We start from the raw sequence: 16,147 nt of genomic DNA, 5'->3' as shown, positions 1-16,147 counted from the left end.
TTTTTATGAGAAAAAACTAAGTATGTCCATTACTTTCAAAAGATACATAAAGGACTCAAAGGAAGTCTGAATGAGACCCAATTCTAGGTGTAACTATCGAAACTTCTTGGGTCAACAATGAAGTATTTGCTTTAAACTTTATTAGAATAGAAAAAGCACACAGCACAATTTATGTATCAGGACAGTCGTGCAATAAACCTGGCTTGGTGTGACTACAGCCATTTGCATGTATTTCCCTGGAAAGACATCCAAAAATGCTTAAATTAACCCCAAGATGGTAATATAACCTAGGGCTGCCAATTCAATTTGTGCTGAGCACTAATTATCTGCAACTGTTAGTTTCTTTCCTTCCAGTTCAGAAATATACCTTTAAATTTTCTTCATTAGCCAGGAAGATCCATATGCCTTAATCTATTAACAGGCTTGCTATAATCCAAATCTCTTTTTTTCAGGATAAAGTGTTTGTTCTGATGTTACCATCAGATTCAAAATTATACACAGGAGAACATCATGATTTACAAAGCCATGGTTATCATTAATAATCACAAAATAAGAGAAGCAGATTTCCCTGCTACTTAGGAGAAATTCTATGCTAACACCTGCATATGAATTTTACTACTTTTGTAGTTACTTTTAATTTTACTGTTTTCTTTGCAAAAGTAGATGGCTGGAATCAATTTTAGATTCTAATCCTCAGTCTCTAAGTGGGGCCTTTCATACTCAAGGAACCAAATTGTCCTTCTTATTACTAAAATGTGGTTTGCAATTATATTTACCCGATCGCCATTCCTGCCCTTCAGTCAGCTGAGGCGCACTTTACATGTCACATAGCCTTTTTAAACCACAGAAATTTGTCCAGCCCCTCCAAGCTTCTATAAAAATACCTGATTTAAACCTGAAAATCCTGCTCAGTAATTCCAAAACCAATGTAAAGTATTATGAAACATAAAATACAAAGATAAACCAAAATCACATATTTAATAATTGCAAATATATTTATTACATTTTACAGATTAGTTAAGTTATATACAAACAGTTTTACTATAAAATCCCAACAAACGTTGTATTTTACTCGCTGGATCTGTAGAAGTCAATTTAGAAGTCTTCTAGTCCCCTAAATTCACCTTCCTTAAATTATAAAAAAATAAAATCTGATAGTATTGATTTCAAGTTAAAGACGAAGAGGTGCTGTTATTAGATTTGAACACTCAAAAAGAGAAGTTTTACCTGTCTGTACAAAGCTTTTCATATGCTACTTTGACATTTAAAGCACCATTGCAAGACTTTGAATGTGTAAATTGTTTGATTAAAATTTCTGAAGATTTTCTTTTTAAGATGGTGGAGGTTTAACTTGGTTCTAACTAGGTTTGGGATGAAACTAACAGGAATTGTTCTCCTTCAATCCAACTTAAAAATGGTCCCTTCTGTCTGTCTCATCGCCCTCTGATCGATTCTTTTAAAGGAGGGCAGGACGTGGGAGAATGGTTAGCCAAGCTGCTGCTCATTCGGTAGTGAGGCTGAGGTTGGAATTCCAAGGGAGTAGTTCCCCACAATCCAATTAATGTCAGGATATCCTTAAATAGGGCAGAGGTGCTAGATTTCAGAAACACAAAACACAACCTAAATTTCTGACATTTCATTCTGTCTTTAAAAGAATGCCTTTGCATTTTCAAAAAGCTTTTTTCAAGGCAAATAATGCCGCCTTCCCACCTGACACAGCTGGCGCCTGGAACCAGCCCGCTTCGTAGTGTTGTATTTTCTCTGACTACCTAAAGTGGAAGAGCACAAAACACCTTGACTAAGGGCTCTGAAAAAATGTGACCGATTTTTGTGTTGTTGCACTCTCACTGGGTTTGTGTATGTGTGCGCGTACACATACAGACACTAGAGGCAGTTCTCAGAGCAAACCAGATAGAAATAAAATAATAACCAGGTAGATTACTAACTGAGGTAGTAACTCTGCAAGCACTTCTGATGAAAAATCGCCCCCACACGAAACAGGTTAAAAATTAAGAGGTCATCTATTCTACTCATGTTTTCCATTACCTGTGACAGAGGCACATGGACTAAAAGCAGACCACTAAAGGAGCTGGATAATTCCCTCAACCTAACAGATGCACACCATGTAGAGCCACCTAAATATAAGCCAAGCACAGTCACTGCAAAAACCTGGATTCAAAAGCAAACTTTGGGCTACAGATACTAAGACTTTATAGTTGTTAAATCTATAGTTCTATCCTTTCCTGAAAGTACAGGCCTTGCCTCTCTCATTATTCCTTCTCTCTTTATTGAAATAGAACACAATAAACTTGGATACTGGCTGAAGTCTCTATTTCACATTTCAAACTGGAAAATTCAGAACTGCCCATTTCCAAGTTTATGGTGTCACCCAGACAGGTCTGCAAAGTGACAGTGCTGAGGACGGACATTAATAACACTGCTTTTCTGCTCCGAGCATATATAACAAAACCAAATTGCTCTTATATCCCCTATCTTTTTCCTAGGAAAAGTCTAGGCTTTTAGTTAAAAAAAAAAAAAATGCCTGTGATGTAATTATTACTTCCTGGTGTCTTTTACAACTTTCATCTGTTAAGAAACAAAAAAAAAAACCAGTTAATTGGAAACTACAATAACTCATACAGAACCCTCTCCAAAAAAAGTTTGTACAGAAATGAAATATATTAGATGTTAAAATGTGGCAAAAAGATACAGCTTTCCCAAAGTAACAGAGGACCACACACAGTTCTGTGGCAATCCTTGGAAGTATCTTAGGTAGAACTTAATGTAAAAATAAAAACCCACCACATATTTTTCAGCCCAAGTTATTCTTTGAAGAAAAATAAAAGTGACACAAGGTGATATACCTTAAATTGGTAGCATATATAAGATTATTTTCTGAGCCTCAAGGTAGAAGGGCCAAATCACTGAAATAAGAAAATACAGAGAAAACATAAAAGCCCATTAATTTCAGAATGTTAGAGGGCCAAAAAAGAGCCCAAAGTTTTTAAACATGTACACATAATTTAAATTTAAATGGAAAATGGGCTTTGAACCCTATATTGTTTCCCAAGAAAGTTAAGTTTTGAAAGTGCAAAATTATACCTTAAAAGTTTCCCTCTTCACCTCAATAAACAAACAGCATCTAAAAACACATTCAACTAAATAAAACAGGGGAGGGTTATAAATCACACTATCTCATCCTTCATTATCAGGGCTTGGCTTCAACCCTGGACATTTCTGAGTGGGTTTTGTTGCAAAACAATATTAAACAAGGTTGCTGGATCCAAGCCGCATATCCTCTTAAAATAAAGTCAAAGGACAGCTGCCAGTTTTTGTTTTAAAAGAAACCTCTAAAGTAGGAGTTAGTGTACGCTAGGGCCAGAGGCTATCAAACCATCTGAACACGGCTGCAAAACATCAAGTCCGTTGAAGCATGTTTTCTGGAGTCTACGAAACATTCTTTCTCTGTGCTCAAATGTCAAGCAATATCCAATAGCGTCTTCTGTTTCTTGAATTCGTTTCTGGAACCTGCATCCATCCCGTGCAAATTCCTCCCATGGTCCTTTTCGGTCCTCGTCACCACTTACATAATACTCGGTAACTTCTTCAAGGAATGTTACCTATGAAGACAAAGACTAATCACTCTCTAAGATCTTATAATCATCATTGAGGTAATTAACCCTTTTTGCTACTAATTCTTTAGAATATCAGGTCTCAACTATAAAAGGAAATTAAAAAAAGAATGAGTACTGACTGACTAGATGGCATACGAATAAAAAACAGTGGGCAGCTCATCATCTACCCTCCCCCTTTTTGGTTTTTGATGTCAATAAAATGAATACAGATGAGGAACCGCGATTTTCTTAGTGTTATTAATTCTTACTTTTAAAAAATCCTTAGTGAAATATAATTCTGTGATACTCCTCTTCCAACATAACAAATATTTCCAAACAAAAGATTTCAGAAATATACACCTGGAAGGCAATGCTTTTATTAGGAGAGAAACATCAAACAGTTGCCTCTCACACACCCCCAAGCGGGGACCTGGCCCACAACCCAGGCGTGTGCCCTGACTGGGAAACTGAACCTGGGACCTTTCCACCTTTCTGGTTTGCAGGACAACGCCCAACCCACTCAGCCAATATTATTCTTATATTAATACTTCTGTAATCAGAATACAGAAGAGGAATTTACCTTACAAAGTACGGCAAAATTAACATATCTTTAAGGCTATAATACTATAAGAGACTTTATAGTTAAGGTAAAAACCCTCTTTGTATTCCTCCTCAATATGCTATCACCAAGTATCAATATTCATGAGAATGAATATTGTCATATACATGGTCACATATAATGAGTGACAGTCCCTATTTACTACTTAATTTCTAATATAGAAGTTTCTTCATAAGATAGGAAACTCAAGAATAAATAGGTACTTGCTTTTAAAGCATGTTCAATAGTTACATCAGCTAATCCCACTGTGGCCTACCACTTTCATTCCCTTTACATCAGGCTAACAAATGCCCCTGAGGACAATTAGTAGGTTTGTAAACCTTTACTAGTTATTGCATTCTAGTGTCACTTATTCATTGTCACTAAAATAAATAATAACAACATTTACATAGTGTTTACCATATATCAGACTCTTTTCAAAGCACTTTATAATTTTTACCTCATTTAACCCTCATATCAACCCTGTGGGGCACTATCATCGTCTCCATTGTACAGATAAACAGACATGGAGAAGCTAAATGACTTCTTCAAATCACACAGCTTCTACATAGTATAATCAGGATTCAAACCCTGAGTCTGGCTCCACAATCTGTACTATGTTATGCATTTTAAACTCAGATCTGAGAGCTTCATTATAAGAATTTGGCAGTATTGATTACTCCCATATACCCAAAGAATGGCAAGTAGTCAAAGGCTGTCAAATAATTTGAACATATTTGAAACATAATCTTTTATACAGGTTGCTTCTAGTTCAGTCAATAGTCTCATCCCATTTTTTACTCAATGAGTAAGCTACAATGAGACATGCAGCTGGCCTGATGTCCCTGAACGTAAGAGCTACCATTTAAAGGTAAAGGCAGTGGATTGTAAGTTTTATTTACTCATCTCATTTGAATTCTGCAGTAACTCATATGATATTATTATTATTCCCATCAGATAAATGAGTGATTCAAGGCCATGAGAGGTGAAGTTACTTCACTTCTTTGGCTGTATTCCCAAATCTCTTGGACCTAACCACTCAGAGTAGGGAACACAGGTCTCTGGGTGTCAAGTGCTCATTCCATTTCCAGACAATTTCTTAGCTATTCATTATATAAGTCATTGTGTTAGTGGTCCTTTAAAAAGGTAGAGAGAAAGCTCTTTTATGATGACATTTACAGAACTGTAAGCTAAAACTTGACTTTCAATATGACTTATTTTGCATCGACAGGTAAGACATAAGATTACCACATTTAAAGATATTTTCTACCCCAAGAATAGTTTCACAGTATTAAACCAGACATTTGGAACCAATGGATAAGGGTCCTGTACACTAGAAACTCCCTGTTGTTGCCGAATCTGAAGTCAAAAATAATTTATCCAATCCCTTCTCTGCCCAAATAAAGGTACAGGGAACTAAAGAAACTTTGTCTCTATTAATAAGAGATATCCTGTGTGTTTGGGGAGGATTTCTCTCCAAATAATAATTTTAGCTGAATAAACAATGGAGAAAACAAAAAAGCAACTGAAGAGACTGCCAAAATAAAGTTAACCTGACAATGCATTGAACAATAAAACACTTAATAAAGTTTTAAGACTAGCCTGGAAATTGGAAGCAACTACTTAGGATAAACCATATAAGTTGGTCATCATTGTTTTACATGATTATTAAACTGTAGTTGGCTAATGATAACTAGTACTGTACTTTTTTTTTTATTCCCTTCCGCCCTGTACTCCCCCCCCACACACCATCACTCCCCCACCTTAGTTCATGTCCATGGGTTATAGTACTGCATTCTTAAAGAGGCAATCTCTCCTGTACTGTTTTGACTAGCAATCAAAATCATGTACCTGTCACACAGAGTTTTTAATACTCAAATTGTTTCCTTTCAGGGCAAAAACCAAATAAATCTGACTTGCTTCCTGGTACCATCATCCCTCTGGGTTCAAATGGACAGGAATGAAGACACTTATTATGACACCACATTTAACAACATTTTAAAACTCCGTGGCTATACTAGGACCTTCCCAACCTCCAGAAAAAAATTAAACATGTATACATTAGGTTTAGTTTTTCTATTCCTTAAAAAAGAGTGAAAAGTTGAAGCTTGTAGGCATAGAGCTCAGAGTTGCCAACTCAAACAAAAATGGCACTTTCCTGCTAACGGGTATACACTGGCATTTTCTATTTACACAGGGACAACACTTTACCTGAAGGGGGGGGGGAAAGAGGGCCACTTGTCAATCCAAGGATATGGAGTTAAGAAGCTTACAGGCCTTCTTCAAACATATGTGCTATTATGCCTCCAGAAAAGTCATGCCACCATATTTAACCACATCGAAACAGTCTGTACAGATTTATCAGGCAAGTTAAAAGACACAAACATAAAAATATACATACACAAAAAAAGGAGAAACAAACAAACCTTTTTCTTCTTGGTATGTGTGTGTCTTTCTCCAGAAAAAGCCCCACCCTGTACCACGTCTGGAAATTCACTGTCTCGGCTCCCTAACAGTTGCACCTTACAGGAAAGTAAGGTGCGACACTCAGACGTGGCTACAGCGGGCGCAGATGGCCTCTCTGAGTCCTGACAGCCTTCCCAACTTTTCCCTGATGTTTGAAAAGGAGCCTTAAAATTTAGAAGGTTGTAGGGGTCATCCGAATTACAGAAAGAATTCCACAGTTTGAGGCTCTCTGCTTCATCTGCACTAGATTCCCAGTCATCTTCCTCCCCAGAATTGTGGTCAGGAGACTCAGGAAGTCTTCCAGTCTGGAGAGAATTCTCTAGGTCAGACTTGTCAGACAAATCCTTCTCTGAGTCGGAAGGGTCTGGAGGAACAATTCTGGCAGCAGTCTGAATCGCTGCTGTAAAGTTTTGGGGATTATAAGGATCTACACTGTAGAAAGAGTTCCAAAGGTGAAGCCCCTCAGAGTCCTGTTCAAGGTCGGACTCTGAGAACGAGCTATCACTATCAAAACCATCGTCCTCAGCTTCCTCATTCCAATCCTCCCCTCCCGAATCAGAACTTGTTTCGAGGTCACTGGATGCACCTCCTAGAATGTAATCTATCAGTTTGTTACTACACGCTGGTCTGGCAGAAATGGGAAGATCATTTTCTACGTCTGAGGAGTCCACTACACTTATTTGGTCCTCCCCAGGCTCTTTTTCCATAGGTACCTCACAAGACGGACAGCTTTCCGAAGAGCCCTGTTTTTCCAAAGCAAGAAGAACCTCTTGAATCAATTCTGTTTTTTCTTCTGTGGATTCCTGGGCAGTTCCGGGAATGGCTCGAGCAGGGGGAACGCACTGTGTCGCACTACCTCTGCAGGGCTCTGGATCCATCCGGAGAAGGTTGTGTTCCTCTTCCAGGCTGTGGTAACCATGATCTTGATCGGGGGTGGGTAACGCCTGCCCCTTGTTAGCCTGCTGAAGGAATTCAAGCCGCTTCGTGCGAATATGATGAATTTCTGGCAGGCCTTCGCTAGAAAGAGGGGGGCATTCCTGCCAGGAAGAGCTAGTGATCTCCGCATTCAGTGGCTGGGGCTGAGAATGGTCCTCAGGCAGACAGCTGCTTTCTGGGCTTACTGTCTGGAAATCCACTAGCTCGCCACCTCCGGTGCCCTTCCGAGAGCTAAGCTCTACCCGAGGATGGCAGTCCAGATAAGAGGGGTTCAGCAAATAGGAGACGGCGCTGAAATTGCTTAAGTGCTGAATGTTTCGAGGCCAGGAGGAGGAAAGGCTAAGTTTCCGGTCAGAGAACAGCCGGGCGTGAAGGCCACTAGGCAACAGCTCCAGTCCCCACAGCTGCTGCTCAAAGAGAAAAGTATGGGCCGCAGAATCCGAGGCTCTTCCCTGGGCTTTCAGTTCCAATTCTGGATCGGAGGATGAGCACTGCCAGTGGAAACTCTCCTCTACCCAGCCCAGAAGGCTGGCAGCTGAGTCGGCTGAAGGGTCCAGCTGCAGCGAACTCAGAGGTTTCTGCGCCTCGGGGGCGGCCAGTTCCTCCCGAGCCCTCAGCGCTCTCAGGGCGCTGTAGCCTCCAGCGAAATCCAGCCATCTGGTCGGGATTATGCCACCCAAAAGCTGGCCCCAAATCTGCAGTTTCTGAAGAAGGCTGGGAAGCGGTGCGACGAGCTGGGAAAGCAGCTTCATCCAGTAGCTGGTCCGAGCCTCAGGCCGGGTAGAGCAAACTGGTTTGTGGTCCCGGAGTTGCTCTGCAGCAGGAGGTGTGGGGAACCTGCCAGGGCCAGGTGGCGGGGGCCGAAGGAAGAAGGGCAGCCGGAACAGAGGGCCCGCTCGGGTCGCCGGCCTTCCCCGCGGCAGGTCCGCTCCCGACTCCATTGCCCCTGCTCTTGGCAGCCGATAGCGTGGTGCGCAGACTAGGCGGCTGGACCTTGTACGGGATCCGGAGAGGCCTACACGGTCCCGGCCTGGCCTTGCGGAGAAATCAGTGCCCCAAGTCGGTCCCCGGGCCAGCAGAAGAGCCACAGAAGGCAGCGGCTTCGGCTTCGGTCAGCAAACCACAGTCCGGAAAAGCAGGCGCGGAACCTGGCGGCAGCGAGGACACCCATCCCGGTGGGGAAGAGGCGCCCTAATCCGCTCAAGGCCTCTCCACCGTACAGAGGAGATCTCTCGCGGCAGCTGCGTGACTTTCCACCAGAAACAGACCGTTAAAAAGCCCCTCACGGGGCGCCCCGGAAGGGCTGGGCGGCAGGGCAGGCAACCGGCGCTGGGATTCACCCAGCTCAAAATGGCTGCAGGGCCAGCGCTGAGGCTGGACAGCAGGCAACCGGATGGGGAACTAGGACACCGCTGCAACACCACCAGCTCTGCGCCACTGAACGTCCCTCACGGAGCCCAGCGGGCGGGCCCTTCCGCGCTCTTCCGGGCGGGGGCGGCCACTTGGCCTTGACAGGGTCCCTGTCGGCTTCCTTACCCGGGTAGACCGGGCTTGCGCAAGGGCGGTTGCATCAGCCAGGCCTGGGCTCTGCGCCTGCGCACTTGCTTCTCCATGGACTTCTAGGAGACCGCTCCCTCCCCCCGCCCTCGAGGTGGAAGTGTTTCAGATAACTGGAGAGGTTCCTGGAACCCGTTTGAAAGTATAATGCACGCCCAAGTGTACACACTTATCATAGACTTTCATATATCGGGGTTTGGTGCTAAATAGCTCATCACCCGAGATCTGAGTTTAATAAGAGTTGGACAATGCTATGTAAATATATCTCTAACACAGTGTTAAGACACAAATCTGGAGTGAATAATAATAGAAGTGAAAAAACAAGTAAAAATTAATCACTTTTATTCGTGTATTCCTGCCCCCTTGATTTTAGGATTTCTAAATCACTCTGCCTGGAAATGGAGCTTTGCGGTTGGTTCTTCAGTGTCCAATCCACATATACCGACCCCCTCACCCCCAAGGAAGTATAAATTCTTGTTTCTCAGGTGGGTCTCTATTAGACTATCTTTTTTCAATGGGGCAAACTGAAATCACAGAGGAGGAAGCATAGTCCCCAGAACTGTTTAATCTCTTTAATACTACCCAGCAGGCAATGCCTTCAAATCATATTTATATCCTGAGCCCCCAGAACTATAGGATACAACAGCCAAAGAAATCACAGACCATTATCCTTTGAAAAAACTTTGTTGAATAATTTTAGCTGCTATATTTGATTCTCGTGGGAGTTTGGTCTTAGTTCATTTCCTTATTCCTGCTAAAACGTTTTAATTGACACCCTTAAAGTCAAGTATCTATTAGGGAAGGAGGGCAGCAGTTATGGGCTGGAGGAACAGCAGGAAAAGCTTTCAAAAGCCAGGAGAAGCCCTGCTTCTCCTGCTTCATTGGGAGTGCTCAACCAACAGCCACTTCCTTCTAGAAAACTAAAAGGTCCTCAATTTCTATGGTTGAAATTGAGGACCTCTTATAATACCCCTTATTATATTATTCATATCTATGGAAATACCTCATTTTCAGTCCTAAGAACTTCAGAAAGATGGATTAGTAATACGAGTCAGTTTTAAAATAGAAGAGAAAGAAATCCAAATATGCACATTAACGACTCAGAAACCTCAGTTTCTTTGATTGAGAAGTGAGGCTAATAATTCCTTTTTCAATGGGATGGTGAGAGAACTAAATTCTTAATACAGAGCCTAGCCTAGATACAGTAGGGGAACAAACATCAGTTAATATTATTACTTATCAGCTAATAACTGTTTCCCATTGCCTACAGAATAAAGACTCTACACAGTCTCCTCCTACTATACTCTTCCAGCCTTTTCTCAAGTAACTTCCCTTTATGCATGTTATGTTCTAGGAACATTGGACCCTCTTTATGCCTTTACTCACGTTATTTCTCAGCCAAGAAAGCCCTCACCTCCCCTGTTATACACTTATTCATATTTCAAGGTTGAACTCAAATGTCAACTCCTTGAAGTCTTTGCTAACAACCTCCTCAGTCAGAATTGTATTACACTCTTTTAAAGCACTTAACTCACTATATGATACACTGCATGCTTATTCTCTCCTGCTGGTCTCAGTTCCATAAGGGCTGTGTTCCGATACCTAGCACAGTGCTTCCCAAAGTATAGCCTTGAGGATCTCATTTTAAGACCCTTTCAAAGGATTCTCAAGGTCAAAAATAATTTTTTAATTAAAATGTCACTATGTTAATGTGCATTGGGCTTATTCTTTTTAAATAAATATTTTTCAATCCCTCAGTTTTGAATTCTAAAACAGTAACTACCAAGATATAATCCACATAAACAAAAATTCCTTGGGGTCCTCAATAATTTCTAAGAAAGTAAAGGGGTCCTAAGATCAAAAAGTTTAGGAACCACTGACCTAACATGTTGACTAGCATATAACAGGTGCCCAATAAATGTTGAATAGAAGACTAGTAATGCTTTAACATATTAGCATCTTCCTTATGGCCAAGCATCTAGCATTCTGCTCTCAACTTTGTCACTAACACTACTTACATGATCCTGAAAAAAATTTAAAACTTTCTTAAATGGAATTCCCCTTCCTCCAAAATATCTAATCATTGGATACATAATTTTATTTTTTTTAAAGGGGAAAAAAATCAATGGCTAACACTGTTTGACCTGCATTGGAGATCCCCAGAGACTCCGACCCACCCTACTTATGAACCCACCCAAGCTGCTTTTCTATACAAATGGCTGGTCTTGGCTCAAGCTGCACAACTTCCTAACTCCTCTCAAACAAGTAACAGCTGGCCTCAGAGAGCCCCAGGCCTGGCACTAGCACCACCCGCCTACATTCAGAGCTTGGCTTCACCTGGGAATCTCCAAGCCAAGCACAAGTAGCAGCAATCTCAGATTCCTTTATGGTTCAAAGCAGGGTGGCCCCAGGCAAAACACAGGTGGGAGCTGACTTTGGCCTGCATCACCCAGGACACCCCAAGGCAACGCACCCAGTTCAGAGCTATAGACCACATCGGAGCACCATCATGCTAATGCTACCCCTGCACAGCTGATCCTCCACAGAGGGCAGAGGTTGGTGGTAAATGGTCACAGCCAATCCTTGCCCCTGACTGGCCTGGGTAAATCCCTCCCATTGAACTACCAGCAACAACCAAGGCTCAACTACAAGAGGATGGTGTTCTCAGCCCACATGAAGGGCTCACCTCAAGTACCTAGCTTGGGTGATGAGAGGCTGTGCCACTGGACCCTACAGGACACCTACTATATTAGGCCACACTACCAAGACTCGGAGTAAAAGCAGTTCTATCTAATACATAGAAACAAACACAAGGAGGCTGCCAAAACAAGGAGACAAAGAAAGATGGCCCAAATGAAAGAACAGATCAAAACTCCAGAAAAAAACTAAACATAATGGAGATAAGCAATCTATCAGATAAGAGTTCAAAACACTGATTATAAGGATGTTCAAGGAACTTAGTGAGGACCTCAAGAGCATAAAACATATCCAGTCAGAAACAAAGGATACACTAATTGAAATAAAGAACAATTTACAGGGAAACAACAGTAGAGTGGATGAAGCTGAGAGTCAAATCAATGATTCGGAACATAAGGAAGCAAAAAACAACCAATCAGAACAAGAAGAAAAAAGAATTTTTTAAAAATGAGGATACTATAAGCAGCCTCTGAGGCAACTTCAAGTGTTTCAACATTCGCATCACAGTGGTGCCAGAAGGAGAAGAGAAAGAGCAAGAAATTGGAACCCTATCTGAAAAAATTAGTGAAAGAAAACTTACCTGATTTGGTGAGGGAAATAGGCATGCAAGTCCAGAAAGCACAGATAATCCCAATGGTGGATGCAAAGATAATCCCATGATGGATGCAAAGAAGCCCACTCCAAGACACATCATAATTAAAAGGTCAAGAGTTAAAGATAGAATTTTAAAAGCAGCAAGAGAAAAGAAGTTAGTTACATGATGGTTGCCAGATAGGAGGGGGTAGGGGGAGAATGTGTGAAGAGAGGAAATTAAGAAGTACAAATAGGCCCTGGCTGGCGTGGCTCAGTGCATTGAGTGTGGGCCTGCAAACCCAAAGATCACCGGTTTAATTCCTGGTCAGGGCACATGCCTGGGTTGCAGGCCACGTCCCCAGTTGGGGGCGTGTGAAAGGCAACCAATTGGCGTTTCTCTCCCTCTCTTTCTCCCACCTTCCCCCTTTCTCTCAAAATAAATAATATCTTTTTTAAAAAAGAAGTACAAATAGGTGGTTACAGAATAACCATGGGAATGTAAAGTACAGTATAAGAAGTGGAGAAACAAAAGGACACACGACCCATGGACAGCAACAAAGGTGGGGGGATTGCCTGAGGGAGTAGGGAGTGCTGGGTGAAGGGGGGCAAAGGGGGAAATTCAGGATAACTGTAATAACATACTCAGTGAAATATAATTTAAAAAATAAAAGGGGAAAATGCAATTAGAAAGTATTGAAAAGCTATAAAAATATGTGACTGCCTTGTCAATCTTGACAGGTAAATAAAGTGTGAGCCAGCCTCCTCTAGCCTGCTATCAACTAGAGGGCAGAGGCAGGGCAGCTCTGTACATAAAGATAACAGGTTGCTGTGCCTGTGTACATGCTGGTGATGCCAAGAAGTCTTTGGGCGGGCAAACTGACTGGCACTTTAGCAGATCATTTCAATGTCAGTTACTTATGTTTACTTTTAAAGATTTTGCTGGGCCTGAGGTATAGCTTTTGACTTCATTTTTCAGTATTAGTACCACCTCCAAAATCTTATTTCCAAGCATTCCACACTCTAGACACCACTTCCTTTCTAACTCACTGCCCTGGTATCACTTATTAAGTGACTTATTAACCCCCAGAAATCTCAAAAACATTGCCATTACCACTGTTTTGTGATTCATCCTCCTTCACTTCCCTCCTCACTGAGCATAAATTCCATGATCCAGCATTAAAACTACCCCTTTGCAAAGACTCTTCATTCTCTTGTTCTGCTCCTACTCCAACATTCTTCTTTGGCAAGATTCCCACCTTAGTGACACCCAGCTATGCAGTTGTTCAGAGCCTACATTCTTGCAGCTAATCAGTGCTGGAGAAAAGCACTCAACTATGCTGACTGACGCATTTCCTGTTTGTGATCACAAATTTCATCCATGCCAGGCATTGCTTCAGATATCCATATCCATAGTAGCTTTGCTTCTCCTACACTGAGACTGTTTCACGTTTCTTTTTCATATTTCCAGCATGCTCATAAACATTCTCAACTTATGATCACACTGCATACTTCATTGAGAAAACAGATACAATTGGACTTGAATAACCTCATCTTTCCATCACCAAATTCACCAATTTACCTACACCTGGACCCACACACTCTGCCTTCAATCCCATTACAAGCAAAGAAGCTTCCTGAATCCTATCCCTTCATGTCTTTTCATGGAATTCTGGCCTCCCTATCGCTTCTTTCCTGTAACATATAATTTTCTCTCTCAAGCCACTAGAGCACTCACATTAACATAGATTAACATTACCTATCTTAAAAATAAACTTTCTCAAGATACATGTCCCTCCAAGTTTTTGCACCACTACAGCAAAATTTCTTGAGAATTATCCATGTTGGAGTTCTGGCCAAGATGGAGGTGTAGGTAGATATGCTTCACTTCCTCACACAACCAAAAGAAGGATAACAACCAATTTAAAAAACAAAAACAATGAGAACTGCCAGAAAAGCAAACTGTATGGAAGTCCAATAACCAAGGAGTTAAAGAAGAAACATTCATCCAGACTGGTAGGAGAGGTGGAGATGGGAAGCTGGGGTAGAGAGGATAAGCAACAAGGTAGGGGCTGGCAGACTGGGGTGGGCAAGGTGGCGGCTAGTAAACTGGACAGTCCCACATTCACATGGGGATAAGCTGGGAGGAACACTGGGAAGTGAGACAAACCTCGCAACCCAGGGATCCAGCGCCGGAAAGTAAAGCCTCAAAACCTCTGGCTGTAAAAATCTGTGTGGGGGGGCGGCGGCAGGGGGAGAAACTCCCAGTCTCACAGGATTGTCTGTTGGAGAGGCCCATGGGATCCTAGAATGTACACAAGCCCACCCACCTAGGACTCAGCACCTGAAAAGGCAAAATCCACTTGTGGGAAGCAAGGGAAGTGACGGAAAGTGGGGTGAGAACTGAGCAAGCGAGCTAGCGGCGTTATTCCCTCTCTGACCCCTCCCCTACATATAGCGCAACAATGCAGCAACGTGGGTTGCTCCGCCTTGGCCAATACTGAAGGCTCCGCCCCTTACAATATAACAGGAACACCGAGACAAAGAACTATGGCCCCAATGAAAGAACAGATCAAAACTCCAGAAAAAGAACTAAGCGACAAGGAGATAAGACAACCTATCGGATGCAGAGTTCAAAACACTGGTAATCAGGATGCTCACAGAAATTATTGAGTATGGTCACAAAATAGAGGAAGAAGTGAAGGCTATGCAAAGTGAAATAAAGGAAAATGTACAGAGAACCAACAATGAAGCAAAGGAAACCAGAACTCAAATCAATAATTTGGAACAAAAGTAAGAAATAAACATCCAACTGGAACAGAATGAAGAAACAAGAATTCAAAAAAATGAGGAGAGATTTAGGAACCTCTGGGACAACTTTAAATATTCCAACATCCAAATCATAGGGGTGCCAGAAGAAGAGGAAGAGCAAGAAATTGAAAGCTTCTTTGAACAAATAATGAAGGAAAACTTCCCCAATCTGGCAAAGGAACTAGACAGGCAAGTCCAGGATGCTCAGAGTCCCAAAAAAGTTGGATCCATAAGAAACATGCCAAGACACATTGTAATTAAATTATCCAAGATTAAAGACAAGGAGAGAATCTTAAAAGCAGCAAGAGAAAAAGGGACAGTCACCTACAAAAGAGTTCCTATAAGGCTATCAGCTGATTTCTCAAAAGAAACTTTTCAGGCCAGAAGGGGCTGGAAAGAAATATTGAAAGGCATGAAAGGCAAGGACCTACATCCAAGATTACTCTATTCAGCAATGCTATCACTTAGAATGGAAGGGCAGATAAAGTGCTTCCCAGATAGGTCAAGTTAAAGGAGTTCATCATCACCACAGCCTTATCATATGAAATGTTAAAGGGACTTATCTAAGAGAAAGAAGACAAAAAAATGTGAACAGTAAAATGACAACAAACTCACAATGATCAACAAGTGAACCTAAAAAACAAAACCAAAAACTAAGCAAGCAACTAGAACAGGAACAGAATCACAGAAATGGAGATCACATGGAGGGTTACAAGTGAGGAGTGGGAGGGGAAAATGAGGGAAAAAGGTACAGGGAATAAGAAACATAATTGGTAGGCACAAAATAGATAGGGGAAGGTTAAGTATAGTGTGGGAAATGGAGAAGCCAAAGAACTTGTATGTATGACCCATGGACATGAAATAGGGGTGGGGGGAATGATGGTGGGAAGGGGGATAC

The 16,147-nt window shown here is 41.8% G+C and overlaps 1 protein-coding gene across 2 annotated transcripts; it reads right to left on the bottom strand.

Moving 5' to 3' along the window:
- Positions 1-976: 976 nt before the first annotated feature.
- PPP1R15B (protein phosphatase 1 regulatory subunit 15B) lies at positions 977-9,154 on the bottom strand. Of its 2 annotated transcripts, none has more exons than XM_024575005.4 (2): positions 6,639-9,154; positions 977-3,620 (listed from the first exon to the last, which is right to left on the bottom strand). In XM_024575005.4, the coding sequence occupies exons 1-2, from the start codon at positions 8,553-8,555 to the stop codon at positions 3,363-3,365; spliced, it is 2,175 nt and encodes a 724-aa protein (XP_024430773.2). In that variant the 5' UTR covers positions 8,556-9,154; the 3' UTR covers positions 977-3,362. The 2 variants fall into 2 exon arrangements, with proteins under 2 accessions (XP_024430773.2, XP_024430779.2); XM_024575011.4 differs by having other exon boundaries at positions 7,392-9,152.
- Between the last annotated feature and the right edge of the window lie 6,993 nt (positions 9,155-16,147).

This window comes from Desmodus rotundus, chromosome 12 (genome assembly GCF_022682495.2).
Source record: "Desmodus rotundus isolate HL8 chromosome 12, HLdesRot8A.1, whole genome shotgun sequence".
Taxonomy (NCBI): Eukaryota; Metazoa; Chordata; class Mammalia; order Chiroptera; family Phyllostomidae; genus Desmodus; species Desmodus rotundus.
This window is presented reverse-complemented; position numbering and strand designations above follow the sequence as displayed.

Excerpts from the sequence above, each read along its gene's own strand:
- PPP1R15B (XM_024575005.4), bottom strand. The coding sequence starts at position 8,555 with ATGGAGTCGGGAGCGGACCTGCCGCGGGGAAGGCCGGCGACCCGAGCG. Across the intron at positions 3,621-6,638 it reads CACATACCAAGAAGAAAAAG|GTAACATTCCTTGAAGAAGT; the intron begins GTTTGTTTGTTT and ends TTGTCTTCATAG.